General features: G+C 41.9%; 1 protein-coding gene across 1 annotated transcript in view; it reads left to right on the top strand.

The window, feature by feature from the left end:
• The window catches only part of SMARCA2 (SWI/SNF related BAF chromatin remodeling complex subunit ATPase 2), a 163458-nt gene that overhangs the window by 58738 nt on the left and 87091 nt on the right, over nt 1-17629 (top strand). Inside the window, exons 17-21 of the mRNA XM_068973585.1 lie at nt 1315-1557; nt 3164-3277; nt 11125-11232; nt 11822-11908; nt 15505-15551. Coding sequence (XP_068829686.1) covers nt 1315-1557; nt 3164-3277; nt 11125-11232; nt 11822-11908; nt 15505-15551 — 599 coding nt within the window. The remainder of the gene's footprint in view (nt 1-1314; nt 1558-3163; nt 3278-11124; nt 11233-11821; nt 11909-15504; nt 15552-17629) is intronic.

The following is a 17629-nucleotide window of genomic DNA, read 5'->3' as shown; positions in this document are numbered from 1 at the left end:
CCTTCAAATTAGGCAGGAAGGTGGATTTAGAATATTGATTAAGTACATTTTTATCTTCTGGCCTCTTTTATTGGTAAGTTTGGGACAATTGATTGTACAACTTTGATTATTCTTAAGGAATTTTCTTAGAGGAGGTGGAGGAAGTGGGGAGGAAACCCCAAAACACCTCTGGTAGTTTGTTTTACCCGGACATCCCCTCCTGAGTGATGTTTTATTCTTTTCCCCTGATTTTCCTGGTGCTTCTACTGAGGAAGGCGAGACTTCATAGAATTCTTTGCTTCTCCTTCCTCTCTAAGAGCTTTGCAATGGGATCCAGGGACATCTGAACGCCAGATGCTCTTCTTGGCCATTGCCACTGTTTTGTGGGGATTGGAAAGGCTTTGTGGGATATTCCTCATTGTTCTCACTTTGAGAAACAGTGACCTTGGAGGGGGCTGAAGGGTTAGGTGTGAGAGGGGAAGGGGACTGTGTGTAGACTTAGAAAGGGAGATCGTGTCATATGGTCATTCTTTATTTTTGAAGTGACTCAGTCATGCTGGAGGAATATATTGTGTTTAATTCTGAAGTTTTGGCATAAACAGAAGAATGCTATTTTAGTACTGCCGTCTCTGCCAGGGAGTCTGTCCTTTCATTTTAGACGTCTTGAAACTGGGGTCCTAGACCTGTCAGGTCAGGAATACGTGTGAAGCAAGAGAGTCCAGGTTGCTAGATCTTCTAATGTTTTAAAAGAAGCTGGATGTCCAGATATTTAGATGAAGTATTCCAACTTTTAATCTTAGCAACTAAGTTCAAATTTAAAGAAAGAACAGGAGCCAAGCCCTGAAGGTAGTAGTCAGCCGAGGTAATAGAAAAAGGGCATGAAGCCAGAGGTCTTCGGCTATAGGCACTTGCTGATGTCGTCTTGGAGGAATCAGTCATTAACCTCTGCTTCAAGTGGGGAACTATATTCTGTACTCATCATGAGCAGTGGTTATGTAGCCTTTAAACCTGGCAGGCTGTCATGACATAGCATTGATAGAAGAGGTATTAGATGGGAAGACACAGGCGCTAGTCCTGGCCCAGCTGTTTCTTTCTGGGCCCTAGTTGCCTTCTTTGTGAAAAGGTAATTAGGGATCACATTCTGTTATTTCATCCCATCATTACATGGTGCGTGACATGACTGTCAGGTATAGGAAATAAGACTGTTGAGAGTCTTTTATGCCATAGCCTGGACCAAGCATGAGCTCTTTGGTTTTCTACATCAGCACTTGCCTCTTGGGGATACTTGTGTTTTCCCTCGCTCACCACATGTTGGTGCTTCCTCTTGCGTTACAGATCCGGTGGAAATACATGATAGTGGACGAAGGCCACCGAATGAAGAATCACCACTGCAAGCTGACTCAGGTCCTCAACACGCACTACGTGGCCCCCAGAAGGATCCTCCTGACCGGGACCCCACTGCAGAATAAGCTCCCGGAACTCTGGGCCCTCCTCAACTTCCTCCTCCCCACCATTTTTAAGAGCTGCAGCACATTCGAGCAGTGGTTTAATGCGCCGTTTGCCATGACTGGAGAGAGGGTACTGGCCTAACATTTATTTTCCCCACTGCATGACAAAGAAATGAAATGACGGGACCTAAAGCTGAGACCACAAGGAGGTTTACGGTGTTGTAGAATATCAGGAAGCCAGTCAGTGGGTGGGTATGCGTTCACTCCAGGGATATTTTTCCATCCTGAGAGAATGGATCCAGTAATGGGTAGGTGATCCTAGGATCTAGGGTGTCCTAATCCCATTGTCTTTCGCCAGTGTGGTAACGAGGCCAGCAGAGGGTGTTCCTGACCGGTGGAATGCTCAACTGCTGTGGACCACAGGGAGGATAGACACAGAGATACTTGTTCAGTCTGTTTAACCACAGCTCAACCAACCAAATGTAAACCTTGAAAAAAAAAATATTTTCTTGTTATAAATTTGGGCTTCCCCTTAAACCATTTCCATGTTAAGAGTTTGTATGTAAAGCCAAACTAGTGTATAATTATTTTCTGTATGCATTGTTTTCAGATTTTAGTGTGAATCTCAGTTTTGTGCGTATATAAATATTCCTCAAACCTTGGAGTAGCTGTTTTCAAATTTCTTCTTATTATTCCTTTCTCTGCCTTCTCTTAAAAACTCATTTATTAGAAACAGGTACCTGTCCTTTTGATTAGTGATTTCTTAAGTATAGGAATGAAAACACTTAAAATGCTTTACAGATATTTGTGTTGGAACCATTTGGCCCTTTAATTTTGAGGTATATTATAGGTACCCTTGCCTTTTGTCAGGAATTCATTGGCTTGCCCATTTGAAGAAGGTAACATCAATCAGCTCTGCCCTCTAGAGGTTAGTGGAGGAAGGTGAAAGAGAAAGCAGAAGATTTACAAATGGGACTGAACTTGAACAAAATCACAGCAGAGCAGAGCAATCAGGTAGAGGGGCTTAGCAACCCACCAGCATAAACTGTATTTATTCTTGTTCTTTTCATGTTCAAGCTCTGTACTGTTGGTATGTTTCTGCATTTGAGACGAAGTTAAGAGCCCAACTCACTGCTTCAATTTTAAGTGCTGTGCTTAATTGCTCAGTCGTGTCCAGCTGTTTGAGACCCCATGGACTGTAGCCCGCCAGGCTCCTGTGTCCATGAGGATTCTTCAGGCAAGAATACTGGAGTGGGCTGCCATGCCCTCCTCTAGGGGATCTTCCAGATCCAGGAATCGAACCCGAGTCTCCTGCATTGCAGGCAGATTCTTTACTAGCTGAGCTACCAAGGAAGCCCTCAGTTTTAAGTAAGAACACATTAACTATTACCCTTTTAGTCGTGTTCAAGTTCAGTCTTCAATCAGCCTTTGTCACAATCATATCCCATCCAATTCTGAGCTGTTAACACTCCCAGTCTGAAACTGGGGGCTCTGAAATCTTTTTCATAGAAGTCAGCATTCAGACAAAGACATCTGTTTAGAGGCTGTTCTGTTACCAGCTGGTAGGCAGGTGGGAACAGAATTCTGAGGTGTACATGACAGGTATAAACCTGGCCTTAATGCACATAAAATTTCAGACATATATTGAAACCAATAATAAATACAGTATAAGGAGTTATTACATGAAGTAACCTTTAAAAAAAAAAGGATTAAATTCATCCAAGGCTCTCTTGCAGGTGGACTTAAATGAAGAAGAAACTATATTGATCATCAGACGTCTGCATAAGGTGTTGAGACCCTTCCTACTGAGGAGGCTGAAGAAAGAAGTTGAATCTCAGCTTCCAGAAAAGGTATATTGCAAATTCAAAAGTTGTGATTTCTTCCCTCTGCCATTATATTCAAATTACCTGCCCCTGAAATGATATTTCTGAAATAGCAGGCTTATGTTTTAGTTCCAGGTAACTGGAAAATATCTTAAAGGACTTTTTTGTTGTAGTTGTTAGAGAGAAGCTGGAGGGTTTAGTGTAGAGAGAGAATGGAAATTTGAACATTTCATCTTGGTTTCCAAAAGTTTGGGGACAGATTTGTGAAAATTACCAAATCACTGTCATTACATTTTAGCTTTAACTTACATTAACTTAACATTACATGAATTGACATACTATTTTAACTTTAGAATTTCTTTTTTTTTTTAATTTTACTAACCTTGTTGAGTTCACTCTTGTAGGTGCCATAAAAGTGTTCTGCTTTGAGCCACGTAAGGCTATGAGTTCGGGGTTTGTATCCTTATCAGAAGGCCTAGTAAATGCTTGCCACATTTCCCGGAAATGTGTTCAATGTCAGATGCTTGGGATGTCACTGTTCTGATAGTAAGTGAAAAATAGGGTTCTTATTATAGATAACATCATCTAATTAAGATTCTATGAACATCTTAAGGAAATATTTTTCAGATTAGTTTTTGGACACTGATTTTTCAGGGCTTTAGGATGTCTTTTTGAGCCCTTAGTGCCACATTTTTGGACTGGATTTGGGTATTAGTTTAATATGTTTCTCATCATATTTTGGAACCTCTGGAGTTCCAAACACTGGAGTTCTGCGTTTCATTTTCTTACAGATAGATTATTTGGCATTGCGCACTGTTTGCTGCATGAGCTAGTTTGATGTAACTTTTCTCTTTAGAGGAGCCAATTCTGAAATGTGTGTTTTGCATCATTGTGCTTTTCTGTGTAATGACTCTATTTTTTTGGACAGAATGGTTCATCCTATTCATTTTTAAGTGGGAGCTGGCAAGATATTATGCAAAGTTGATTACTTTAGCAAGAGAGAATTTTGTCCCCTAATCCCCTATCTTTAGCAGTCAGAGAAAAATTAAATATTAACACCGTTCTTATACCACACTTATCGTAGTGAAAACCCAAATATTTAAGTATTTTATTTTGCTAGTGAATGCATCTTGGGGATTGAATGCTGTCAATATTTCTTTGACTTCGTGTGGTCTTGACATCTTTGGATAACCCTCTTTCTGTTCAAGGTGGACCTTAGTTACTGAATAAGCTGGGGAATGGGTACGATGGTCATATAGCTTCCTTTAGTGTTACTGAGATCCAGAACTTACAGAAATGAAATGTTAAAGATTTTAATTTTCCCCATTCTTCCTTTTGTTTCTTAAGAAGCAACAAATACAGTGAAAGACAATTATCTGAACTTACTCATTTATTCATCCCATAAAACTTCTAAATCTTGTTTACTGATTTCCAGGACTGGCTAATGTAGATAGATTTAAAAAATATTACAAGTTGAAAGTATGCCCACTTTTTAAGAAGTCCATTTGATTAAAATACAGACTTTTGCAGCATAAGGATCATGGGATGGTTGGTTATATCACAAAGAAATTCCTTACTTTACTAAAACATTTATTTCATGGCTCTTTTCACAAGAAAACTTCCTGAGTATTGATTTTTTTTTAAAATTAGATTTTGAAGAGCATGTTTCCTGCATGAAGTACACTTGTACTCTTTAATACCCAAATTTTTATATTTGAGGTATATTAAACACCCATATATATACCTTGTTTGCATTTTGTAAAATTGCATAGTTTACAAAATGAAGGTTTGTGGCAACCCTGCCTCAAGCAAATCTATTGGCACCATTTTTCCAACAGTATTTGCTAACTTCATGTCTCTGTGTCACAAATTTTGGTAATTTTTGAAGAATTTCAAGCTTTTTCATTGTTGTTAAATTTATGTGAATCTGTGATCAATGATCTGTGATGTTACTATTGCAAAAATGTTATGACTCACTGAAGGCTTAGAGGATAGCATTTTCCACAACATGAAGTATTTTTGATTACGGTATGTACAATGTTTTTTTAGACATAGTGCTATTGCACACTTAATAGACTGTAGTGTGGTGTAAACATGACTTATGTGCACTAGGAAACAAAAAAAATTTATATGACCCACCTTATTGCACCCTGTGTGTGTTGGCCTGGAACTGAACCTGTACTATATCCGAGTTATGTCTGTATAAGCTATGGATAAGCTACCTTTTTCCGGAGGTAACTTGGTGGGGTGGAAATCATGGGCTCTGCCCGTCAGAGTGGACCTGGGTCCCCGCTGCTTCTCTGTCTCTTGCTAACAGTGTGCTCTTGGGCATGTTACTTAAACCAGTGGGTCTCAGTGTTCTCAGCAGTGAACTAGAAAATAGATAATACATGCTTTATAGAAGAGGATTACACGGATGCAGTACTCATAATACAATGCCTGGCACGTGTTTAGGCTCCGCTGAGGACAGCTGCTGCTCCCAGAGTCCTTCCTTTCTCTATTGCCCTGCTGTTTCTGTTGCTGACTTTGGTTCTGCTTTCCTGTTCACGTCAAGTTTCTCGGTGTCCTCTGGTCCTGGCATTTTACCGTCACCCTTTTAAGGTGATGAACTAATCCCCTAGCATGTGTGTGTAGCTATTGTTGATGTGGTTTGGCCAGTGTCCACTCTTTGTTCTTTCTACCTTGCTAGGACTTTGATCTGGGGAAAATCTGCCACCTACGTGTTATCCTTGGGGGAAAGGAGCTTTCTTCTGCCACCATCTGCTTGTAGCCACAGACATGTATGTCTTTCTCAGGCTGTATAAAGAATCTAGAAAGGCGTTGTGGCGGATGGCAGCAAAAGGCTAAATCTTTCATAGAAGCAACGCTCAAATTGTTTCCATGAAAAAGAATCAATTATAGAAGTAGATTTCCATTTTAGTTTTTAATTTAAATATAATAAAATATACTCTTCTTTAGTATATAGATCTGAGTTTTGACAAAGACAGTTACGTTAAAGTGAAGTTACTCAGTCGTGTCCAACTCTTTGCGACCATATGGACTGTAGCCTACCAGGCTCCTCCATCCATGGCATTTTCCAGGCAAGCGTACTGGAGTGGGTTGCCCTTTCCTTCTCCAGGGATCAAACCCAGGTCTCCTAGTTACGTTAACTGCATCACAATCAAAATACAGAACAGTTCTGTCTCCCAGTGCCCCCCACCCACCCAGAATTCCCTGGTGTGGTCACTTTTTAGTCATGCTCTCACTTTGCCCTTAGCCTCTTACAACCGATGGTTCATCCTCCATCCTCATAGCTTTGTGTTTTCCAGAATGTTGGAGGAATAGAATCAGACAATATGTCTCATCAGACCTTCTGCATCTGGTTTTTCATTCAGCATAATGAATTTGAGAAACATCCAAGGTGTTGGATGTATCAGTAGCTGTTTCATTTTTATTAATGGGTAGTATTCTATTGCATGGATGCAGCAGAGTTTATCAATTTAATTGTAGGACATTTGGGTGGTTTATAGTTTTTGACAGTTGTGCTTGTCTGCTGTGAACATTTGTGTATAGGCTTTTGTGTGAGCATAGGTTTGCATTTCATTTTAGGAAGTATGTGAGAGTGGCTTGGTCATAGACATGTACATGACTTTGTAAGAAACTTCCATATGGTTTCATGCTGTAGATTTCAGAACCCAGGACTTTAATAAATTTAATATTATTGTTTGGAAATCTCAATACACAAAGTGATAATGTATCACACAGTAGTCTGGGTTTCCTGTTCTAATAATACATCCTTTAAGGAATAATGTTTAGGGAGAAACTATGAATAAAGGTTGAAAGCTTTTCCCGGGTTATATAGGAGGAGGGTCTGGGCCACTGTAACCACCTGATTTGGCTCCTTGAAAGGGACCAGTTTGGTCATTTACCAACATAATGAGCCTTAGGAGGTAATTGTCATGTCCATGAGGTTGGCACCCCAGTTTTACCTGTCCTTTGAAAATAAGAGTCCCAGTGGCCATCATAAGTCTAACCTGTTGGGAGAAGCATCCTTATTACAGAGTCATATATAGATTTTATTTCCTTCAGCATCAGCCCATTTTGAGGAACTTTCAAATTCATACTCTAATCAGGGGCCGTCGAGGTTTTCGGAGACGACTCAGACCCAGCAGCGTTTGAGATGGTGTGATTCTTACAAAGGCTTCCCTCGCCTCATCACTGTCAGTCTGCCCTTTTCTTGATGCGTGGCTCTGACGGCTTGCTCTGTGCACTGCACAGCACTTGGGCGGGGGTGGGAGGTGCAGGAGCTTTACCAGAAATTGGAGGCATGGTGTGCGATGTCGCTGAATGGTGGCATGACAGTGAAGGGCAGCATCACCCACCCCATCAGGTTGAGGGATCCAGGCATTCAAGTGCTTTAGGACAGGTGCTTACTAGTAGTCCACTGGGGTGTGGAAGGAAGATTTTAGAGCTTTTATTTATATTCATTTTTCTCCTAAAAAGTAAAAAACAATTATGGTTTTTTGATTTAACATACAGACCCTGGTACCCATGTGGTATTTAAGCCTATGTCACAGAGTCCAGCAGGTGACTGGCCTAGACTGTGTTGGTTATCCTGGGGATGGGGAGCGTGAGGGGGAGCACCCCCACCCGAGACATCGGTCATCCATCCACCCTTACAGTTGGGTTCTTTTGCTCTCTGCCTGTTGTCAGCATTGTGGGTTTCCCCATATCCAGATAAAGGAATTTTAGGATGATCTCATTTTAACTAAACTGTAACACCCCTGACCCTCAGGATGGATGACAGACTTTTAAAAGATCCCAGGATCCCAGGCTGAAAACAAGAGAAATAGAGTAAGAGTAGGTGGACAATGGGAAAAGTGCAGACCTGCCACCTCTCCTGTTCCCAGTGTGAATTTTCACCAGCCCCATTAGAGAGTGATCAGGGTGCTTGCATGCTAAATCACTTCCGTTGTGTCCAGCTCTTTGCTCCCCTATGGATTGTGGTCTCAGGCAGACTACTGGAGTGGGTTGCCACTTCCTCCTCCCCCACTAGGGATCGAACCCTCATCTCTTATGTTTCCTGCATTGGCAGGCAAGTTCTTTTACCACAAACGCCACCTGGGAAGCCTATAAGGAGCAAAGGTCCTTGCCATAGAAGGAGAGTCAGTCAGTGAGAGATCCCTGCGGATCAGGGTGTAACTGGCTGAAAAGTCAGATGTCATCACCTTGGCCCCTTGAAATGTAGATGTAAAACAAGTGCCTAATATTGACCCATGTCCTGAAACTAACCTGTGTTTTGAGGCTTTAATATTAGTGCATGCATATGACTCATAAATAAATACATGGGCATGTAATTCATAAATATATGGGCATGTATTCAGAAGAGGTACTTTAACATGTATTCTTGGTAAGGGATTGCCATCAAAAAAGCTTAATAAACGCTTGTTTGTGAGAAATAAAAAGGAGGATTGACTGATAGGTGTGGTGATCAGGGAAGACCTTACAAAGAGCCCTCAGGAAGAGTAAGATTTAGAAAGGCAGCCCTAAGACTATAAGAAGATACAAAGACAAAATAGCTTGGACTTGTTGGGGAGGTTACAAGGAGCCAACGTAAAATACAGTTGTGAAACTTAGAATGGTGATTTTGAGGATGTGTATCACACCAGCGTCTGTGATTCCCTAGTGGTGAGAGGAAGGAGGGTTGAGGGGAGGTCCCCTTTCTACAGGAGCCGTCAGGTCCTAGGGATGAGCTCACTTCTCTGCTGACTTGGCCCCTGTGGGGTTGTCTGGCCTCCCTGTCTGCATGGCATCACCGTGCATGCCTCGTTCCCACACTCCCGCCTATCCAGCTCTTGGCAGCAGCTAACTGATGAGAAGGAGGTTGAGGGTCCCGGTCCCCCATGTTGGATGTGCCATCTCCTAGTGCACTTAAAGCTTGCCTCAGCAGTTCTTTCCATTTTCAGGAAGGTGTGCACAAGCTGGTTGGCAGTGAGCCTCAGGTGAAGATGAACATCAGGGCAGAACTAGGGAGCCTGAAAGTCTTCTTGGTTATGTTTAACTTAGAGCTTAAGAAAGTGCAGTCTGGTTCAATCCTAACTGGATCATTGAATAGCTGGCTGCATCATTTCAGCCCAGTCACCTAACATTTCTGATGCTCAAGTTCCTTATCTGTAAAATGCAAACACCACTAAATTTAACTCTGCCCTACAGCTCTTATATGGTAAAATGGGAGAAGGCACACCAAGCACCTTTGCACAGGGCCTGGTCCATAGAAAGAGCTCAATAATATTAGCCCTCGGTGTCATTTTTATCATTATGCTTGCAAAGTCTGAAGTTGTTTAATATTTTCTTCACCATGATCAAGTTACATGGAGAGTTAACAGCACTTGAAAAAGTCAAAATACTTTAAAACATGCCATGATCAAGTCTGTAAAACACAAAACCCATATTAAGTGCATCCTTATTTATTAAAACTTGGAGATGTTCTTCTCTGGCCAAGAAGATCATTAAAAACTTTATGGCGGGTCACTTGTTTTTCTTTACTTGTCTGCAAAAGAGCTCATCTTTCTCTAATCTGATTTGGTGCATCAAAACAAGTGGCAAAATGCTATTAATTGCAGTTCCACCTGGCCTGACAGACCCCTTCTAAAGCAACAGTCGAATGAATATTCAACTTCTCTTCATCTGTGACCTCCTCACTCTGGTCCTCAGAGCTGAAAATAACCTGATCACTTTTAATCAGTTTGTTAAACATTAGGCAGCTCGCTGATTTACTTTTAATCACATTCTGCAGATTTCTAGGCGTTAATCTGATGTTTATTATGAAAATTACACATTTGTATTCTGGGGATTTTTTTTAATAAAGAAAAATAATAATAGGAAATAATTAAGGCAGACTGCATGCATTAGGAGTGTGTGAGAAGTATTGCAGGTGTGTGTGAAAACACCCGCACGTGAATTCTCTGTCACAGTTTAAAACTGGATTTTTCCTTTGTTCAAGTGGAAGCACACAAGGCCTTGCCTCTAAAGAAGATGATCATAAAGCTGCATTTAATTGTGGAGTCACTCCTCTCCTTGGCCTACTGTCCCCACTAGGTAGTATCCTCTCATCCTTCAAAAGCAGAGAGTAATTACCTACAGTCAACCTAGGCGCTTATGAATCTCCTTTTAGGATCAGAATTGAGGGAAGCCAGCCACACAGGATCATTTAAAAAGATATTTTCCAAAAAAAAAAATCGGGGGATATTGGCTGGGTACTGGTTTTCCTCAAACTGGTCTGTTTGTATGAAACAGGGTATAGTTGGGAAGCAGAGGAAATGCATATATATGTGAAAGTGAAAGTTAGTCACTCAGTCGTGTCTGACTCTTTGCAACCCCGTGGACGGCGGCCAGCCAGGCTCGTCTGTCCACAGAATTCTCCAGGCAAGAATACAGGAGTGGGTTGCCATTTCCTTCTCCAGGGGATCTTCCCAACCCAGGGATCAAACCCAGGTCTCCCACATTGCAGGCAGTTGGACTCTACCATCTGAGCCACCAGGGAAGCCGTATATATATATATACATACACTCTGTATTGAATATATTTGAACTTGAACAGTCTGCCAGCCTCTCTCTCTCAAACGTGGAACAAGTCAAGAAATTTCAGGAAACATGACCCTGGCCTGAGTGACATATCACCTTTTGCAAGTCCCTTCCGAATAATGGTACCTTGAGCAGTGATGACTGTGGGCTCTCCATCACGCCCCCCTCCCCAACCTCCATGAATCCAAGAAGCAGAAAGAGATACCTTCATGATTCCAGGAGAGCCACCAGCAGCCATGTCTCAACCGTCTTCTTAGGACAGGCACCTTCTCTCTCCTGCTCTTAACCTATGTACTGTTCTTCTTTCCCCAGGTTGAGTATGTGATCAAGTGTGACATGTCAGCTCTGCAGAAGATTCTATATCGCCACATGCAAGCCAAAGGGATCCTCCTCACAGATGGTTCAGAGAAAGATAAGAAGGTACGTTGTGGAAGGTGCTGTCAGATTTCTTCTTAGGGCTGTGCCACTGGACACTCCCAGGAAGTATCCCCACGACTGCTGATTTGTCAAAGCAAATTACAGGGCCTTTTGGGGAGCTATTATTGTTGCTGCCAAAGGAAATCCCTTGGCCTTTTACCTGTATTGGAGCAGTTAGAAATGAACACCGTCTTGGTGTTCATATCATGAAAATAGTTCTGTTCGTGTAAGTCTGCACACAATATATCTGCCTAAGGGTAGGCTAGCATTTTAAAAGGTTTTAAAAGCCAGTTTCATCCCTGGGCATCTGTGCCATGCTTCTGTCTTCCCAGAACCCTACAGGATGGACAGTCATTTCTCAAAGCCATCCACTGGACATAATTCCCTCCTCTCAGATAACTCACATGGAAGATGGTCTATCTAATTCAGAAACGGCTGTGTAATAGTAACCCGAACTTTGGACAGTAGGAAGTGTAGGCTACCGAGATGACTTATGGCTCTTTGCTCTTTCTATGGAAACCTACTTTTTAAAAATGGGAAATAGCTGATCAATTAATAATGTATATTCTGACTCTCCTCTGCTTGTCCTTAGGGGAAAGGCGGTGCTAAGACACTAATGAACACCATCATGCAGTTGAGAAAGATCTGCAATCACCCATATATGTTTCAGCACATTGAGGTAAGCCTGCGGTCTCCGTTGTGACCCTGATCCTAGTTGTTCAGTTTCTACTAATACTACATTGAAAAAAAATTTTTATAATAAAAAAATAAAGCAAAGTTAAAACATGTGGAAGTTGCAACTACATGGTCTGGTAGCTTGATAAGCAGAATTAACAAACATGAGGTTTCTGGTTATGGATTCTCATTGGCATCAGACACTTGGGCATCTGGAATTTTATAGGCAGGAGTTCTAAATGGTGAGAAAATGCTGTAAACCAGGGCTCATTATGTGGGTTCGGGTAAGTACTGTGAATTGCCTCATTATGGTAGGTGCTCTGACATGGAGGATAATGACAGATACATCCAGCTTTCTCAGAAGGATGCTGTGGAAAAATACTAAAAGAATGGATTTATATTCATTGAAGGGAAATATGTTCCTGAAATATTTGCTCTGTGAAGATCACTGACTTTAGACTGTTTCTTAGATTTGTATTTTTCCTTTCTGGGTTCTTCCATGACGGTGTAAATCCAGGTTTTTTTATCCTGATGCTCTGGTCTCTAGGAAGCTATTTTCAGGGGAGAGGACATTTTCTGCCCTGTTCCTTACATGTGAATGAGTTTCCTAAATTGACAGTTTTACCCCAGTAGGAGCCGTTGACCTGAGCAGGAAGGGAAAGGAGTCAGAATTGTAGCCTCCACTTTTCAGGGTTGCCTTGGATGTGTGCGGTCCTGGCAGCAGTTACTGCTGCTTACTGTCCACTGCAGAGGAGCAGGAGGCGTGGGGCAGGACCTGCAGGCTCTGTATTTTTCACTGGTTTATTAACAAATAAATAAATAGAAGGTTCTAGGGATTTAACTTTCAGAACCATATTCCTGGGAATGAGACTGAAATGTTCTTGACTTTGAAGATTCTTTTTCTTTCTTTTTTTTTTTTTTTTAATCCTTGTTTTTGGTAATCACGCTTCTTAGGTAAGAGTATGTACTGCACCTCTGTCCATATCCTGGAGTCCTGTCCCAACTGTAGGATGAAATTAGAATTAACTCCTGACACTGCTGTTGCTTTAGGGAACAGGCCTTTTAGAGAGTAAAAAGGCCTTGGTTTGAGCAAAATGACAATGGCAACAACTGTAGGGAGGAAGGAGGGCAAGATCCCACTGACAAGCCTCCTTAGACACATAGCAGGAGAGTCCATGGTGTGGCAATGAGTCCATACCCCAGGCCACTCTTACCTCTGTGAAAACCTGCTGTACGTCACTTAGCATCTCTAAGCTATAGTGTATTTGGCTTGTCATCAGATGGTGATAGATGATAGGGCTGGCAGAAGGATAAATGTTCAAACTAAAGAACATACGAAGTGTCGGGTAAACCAGAAATGTGATAATAAGCAGGCCATAAGCTATCAGTGTATTAGTGGGGGTGGCTTGTTGGGTTGCATGCATGCATGCTCAGTCGCTTCAGTCATGTCTGCCTCTTTGTGACCCTATGGACCTTGGCCCACCAGGCTCCTCTGTCCATGGGAATTCTCCAGGCAAGAATACTGGAGTGGGTTACCATGCCCTCCTCCAGGGGATCTTCCCAACCCAGGGACTGAACCCACGTCTCCTGTGATTCCTGTATTATAGATGGATTCTTTACCACTGAGCCACCAGGGAAACCCATGTTGGATTGGGGGAGCTGAAAAAAAGGTCTAATGGTGAAAGTGATAGGGATCATATCAGGTTAACCTGTCACCTACCATCTTATATTTTCTTAAAAACAATTTTTAGATGTTCAGCAAAAATATACAGGATTTGTTATTGTTCAGTTGCTCAGTCGTGTCTGATTCTTTGAGATCCCATGGACTGCAAAACACCAGGCTTCCCTGTCCTTCACCATCTCCCAGAGCTTGCTCAAACTCATGTCCATTGAGTCGGTGATGCAATCCAACTATCTCATTCTCTGTCGTCCCCTTCACCTCCTGCCCTCAATCTTTCCCAGCATCAGGGTCTTTCCCAATGAGTCAGTTCTTTGTATAAGGTGGCCAAGTATTGGAGCTTCAGCTTCCCACCAGTCCTTACAATGAATATTCAGGATTGAATAAGGATTTGAGGACTAAAGACTTATGAAAATTAAGTATCAGTCTTACTTCATTTGTCATACCAAAATGCACTTTTGAAGCACACTGGGTCATATCAGGACGGGTCGGGGGGAGTGCCTTTTACCCTCAAGCTTCTGTTTGGAACACCTGGGAAGTGGGGAGGGGGATCAGAGAAGCTAAGCTTAAGTAACATGCCCTCCTTTCCCTGCCTGTTTACGTTTTAAGTAGCAGTCCATAGAAAGACAGACTTTGATTTGCAATTTTTTTTAACATGAAAAACTTTCGGGAGGATATTCCTGGAAACAAGACCCACAGTGACTGGCAAAGGTATCATACTTGTGAACCAGAGACTGTGTGTGCATTTTGCTTTTGTCTTCGTTTTGCTTGCTTACACATCCTTTGTTCATATTCCTGACAGTAGAAACCCAGTCTCCCGATTGGGCCCACTGCCTCGCTGGGGATCTTTAAACCAGAGAAATGAAAACAGAGGTTTTTAAATGCTGCTGATACCTGACCGTATCACCATCCACTGATACATACAGATGGAAACAGGTGGAACCTCAAAAATTGAGTCGAGATTGGCCACCTGTAGGGAGGAAAGGCATGATTCCTAGAGTCAGGGTAGGATTTTGGGCTGTGATCCATCAGTGTTCATTTTGCCAGCGGGGCAGCATCCGGAGGGACCAGGGCCCCTGTAAATGATGAGCATGTTTGGGAGTGGAGCCCAGAAGGAAAGATCTGGTCCCCTTGGAGGAAAGCTTTGGTGATTCAGGAGGGAAGGGAGGCAGAGAAGGGAGACAGCCGGTGGTTAAGTGAAGGTGTGACGTGCTCTCCTCCCCACAGATGGCCTCCCCTTCCATCAAGAAGGGATACGAAAATCACATGGGGAACAGCTATTTATTTCTTCCACCAAATCAGTGAGGAGGGAAATATGTAGTTAAGTTCTGTATTTTAAAAGTGGATGCCAGTTACCTGAGGGGTGGTGTACACTTAGGGCCTTATTTATAATGCAGAAAAGCACAGTGTGGAAGGGATGTTACGACTGCACTAAGCTAAGATCTATATACTTAGTACATATATCATCATCATGACTTTTACTGCTGAACAGTTCCACAGTATATTGATGTGTGTATATTAATCCTGATTTGCTTCTATTAAGCTCTTCCTGTTATCTAGACTCTAAGCTCCTTGGGGGGTAGGTACTTCTTTACCTCCTTTTTTTTCTGGTTCCCCAGTACCTGCCTACCACAGCCCTGGGCCAGCGAACATTTAATCACTGTTTAATGAGTGAACTAATGCTGTCATCTCAGTATGAGAGTCTAAAGCCTTGCTGAAACTTACAGGATATATTTCTGGCAAAGCTGTAGTCTGAATTCAAAGGCTTTGAGTTCCTGGTTCTTTCCATAAGGAGTATTTTTTTACTTATTATTTTGTTTAATTGCATTCTAGAAATAGGATGACCTCAGTAATAGAATAATTATTATGTCAATATTACAGATCTGTTTTTAAAAATCCTTTTTCTTCTCTCTCTTTTAAAGGAATCCTTTGCTGAACACCTGGGCTATTCAAATGGGGTCATCAATGGGTAAATCCTAATTTTTTTTTCTCTTCCAAAAAATGGTTTGTTGGTGCTACCTAAACTTTTCTCTCTAGTGTTTCCTGTCACACAAATACAGTACTGCCAGCCTCCACAGCAACCCCTCTCTTCAGCAGAGGGTGCAGAAGTTGTTAACCAGAACGATATCAGCATTCTCTTTTACTTTACTGGCATAAATGACTACATGCCTTGAGCAAGTGGCTATTCAAGGACATAGATCTCCTTTAATAGACTTAACAGTGTCCTAGTGTTCTAAAAACGTTGTCAGAGCTTCAGAGGGTTGTTACTTATAACCAATAGTGTAGCTTGAGCCCAAAGAGAATTTAACATATGAGATCTCAAGTCAGTATTTAACATTAATGTGCATGAGAGGAAGATGTCTCATCTGCTATAAACATGTACAGCTTTACAATCATTTGCTGGAGCATGGTCTGTATAAGAAATATTTTTCATCTGGACCTTGAAGAGACACATGTCTGCAACAACGAAAAAGTACCTTGCATGGATAGAAAGCCTCTGTTTTGCTTGTTTGGCACCAGGGAGATTTTCTTATTAAGATAAAGGGGCCATTCTTTGATCCCCTGTGTCAGTGGGCCAAGAACCAGGAATTGGAAGCCATGCAGACCCATTGCCACCAGGCTCTCCTTCTCTCCAGATGCGGGGTACACTGCTGCTGCTGTCAGGGTGGCCAGGCCGTGTACTGAAAACATGGCCTCAGCGGGTGTTTGGAGGACAGTTCTCAGAGCAGGGGATGGATGTTGAGAAGACCTGCACTTGAAAAATCTATCTGTTCTCTGTGTCATAAAATCACTGCCAGTGTTACATTTCACTGTTATAGGCTAGAATGCATAGACACTGGTGAGTTTTCTCAACAGCATCCCCCTACAACTAAGTTTTAATAATGTAACACACCGCTGTTGATAAAAGAGGAGAGTGGTTTCTTGGGGAGGAAAAAATCTCTAATTTAGCTCACTAACATTCTCTATCTGACAGCACTCTGCCATTGTATTTTTTTAATGTGAATTTCTATTTTTCATGTGAATTTCCAGGAGTCTATCTCTTCCCCAATCCATTCTTCACAGTGTACATGGTGATCTTTTAAAAAGATGTCAGCTCTCGTGGCCCCCCTGTTTAAAACCCAACAATGGCTTTCCATTTCACTTAAAACTAAAACTTATAGAGCCCTACAGGATCTGTCTAAACCCGCCCCCCACCCTCTTCATCTGTGCTCTCATCTCCCAGTGTCTCCCCTCTACTCCTCGACTTATGCATAAGCCACACACACCATTTTTCTTTTTTCCATTTTTCAGACTCTCCAGATTCTTTTACTCCTCGGGGCCTTTGCACATACTCTCTCCATTTCCTGGAATCTCTTCCTCTCCACTCCTAAGTCTCCCTTCTTCACCTGGCTGCCTTTTGCTCTTTATTTCAGGTTTTAGGCTACACTGTTATTTCTTCATTGGGGTCACCCTTGATGCTCTAAACCAGGAGCTGGCAAATTATTTTCTGCAAAGGGCCAGATCCCCAAATTTTCACTTTTGCTGTCCCAAAAGTCTCAGTTGCACCAGCTCAGCTTTGTCATTGTAGCTTGAAAACTGCCATAGGCAAATATAAATGAGCAAGCCTGGCCATGTTCCAATAAAACGTTGTTTACAAAAACAGGCCGCAGTCCAGGGCTGACATTTGCCACACACTGTTCTTATGCAAAGAAGGTATCTGTTTTTCTTTTTAGTACTTATCCTAAGTCACTAATTGCCCATTTGGAAAGCAGAGATTCTATTTTGCTTATGCACATGCTCAGTAGTGTGCTTAGCACACTGTAGGTGCTCAGTAAGTATTTCAGTGAATTGCAATGCCCTGAGTTAGTTGTTTTATGAATTTAAATAAGCAGAGATTTAAGGAAATGACATAATATACATGTATGTATGTGTGGGAGGGACAGAGAGAAAGAAAGAGAGTTGAGACAGAGAGTGAAACTATGAAGAATATGAGAAGGTTTCCTTTTCTTTCTAGACTCTGTCATCATACCTACAGTATATAATGTACTTTTGTGGGTTTTCTACAAA

This window comes from Capricornis sumatraensis, chromosome 6, assembly GCF_032405125.1.
Source record: "Capricornis sumatraensis isolate serow.1 chromosome 6, serow.2, whole genome shotgun sequence".
NCBI lineage: Eukaryota > Metazoa > Chordata > Mammalia > Artiodactyla > Bovidae > Capricornis > Capricornis sumatraensis.
The sequence above is the reverse complement of the archived record's forward strand: the minus strand, read 5'-3'. Positions and strand labels throughout refer to the sequence as shown.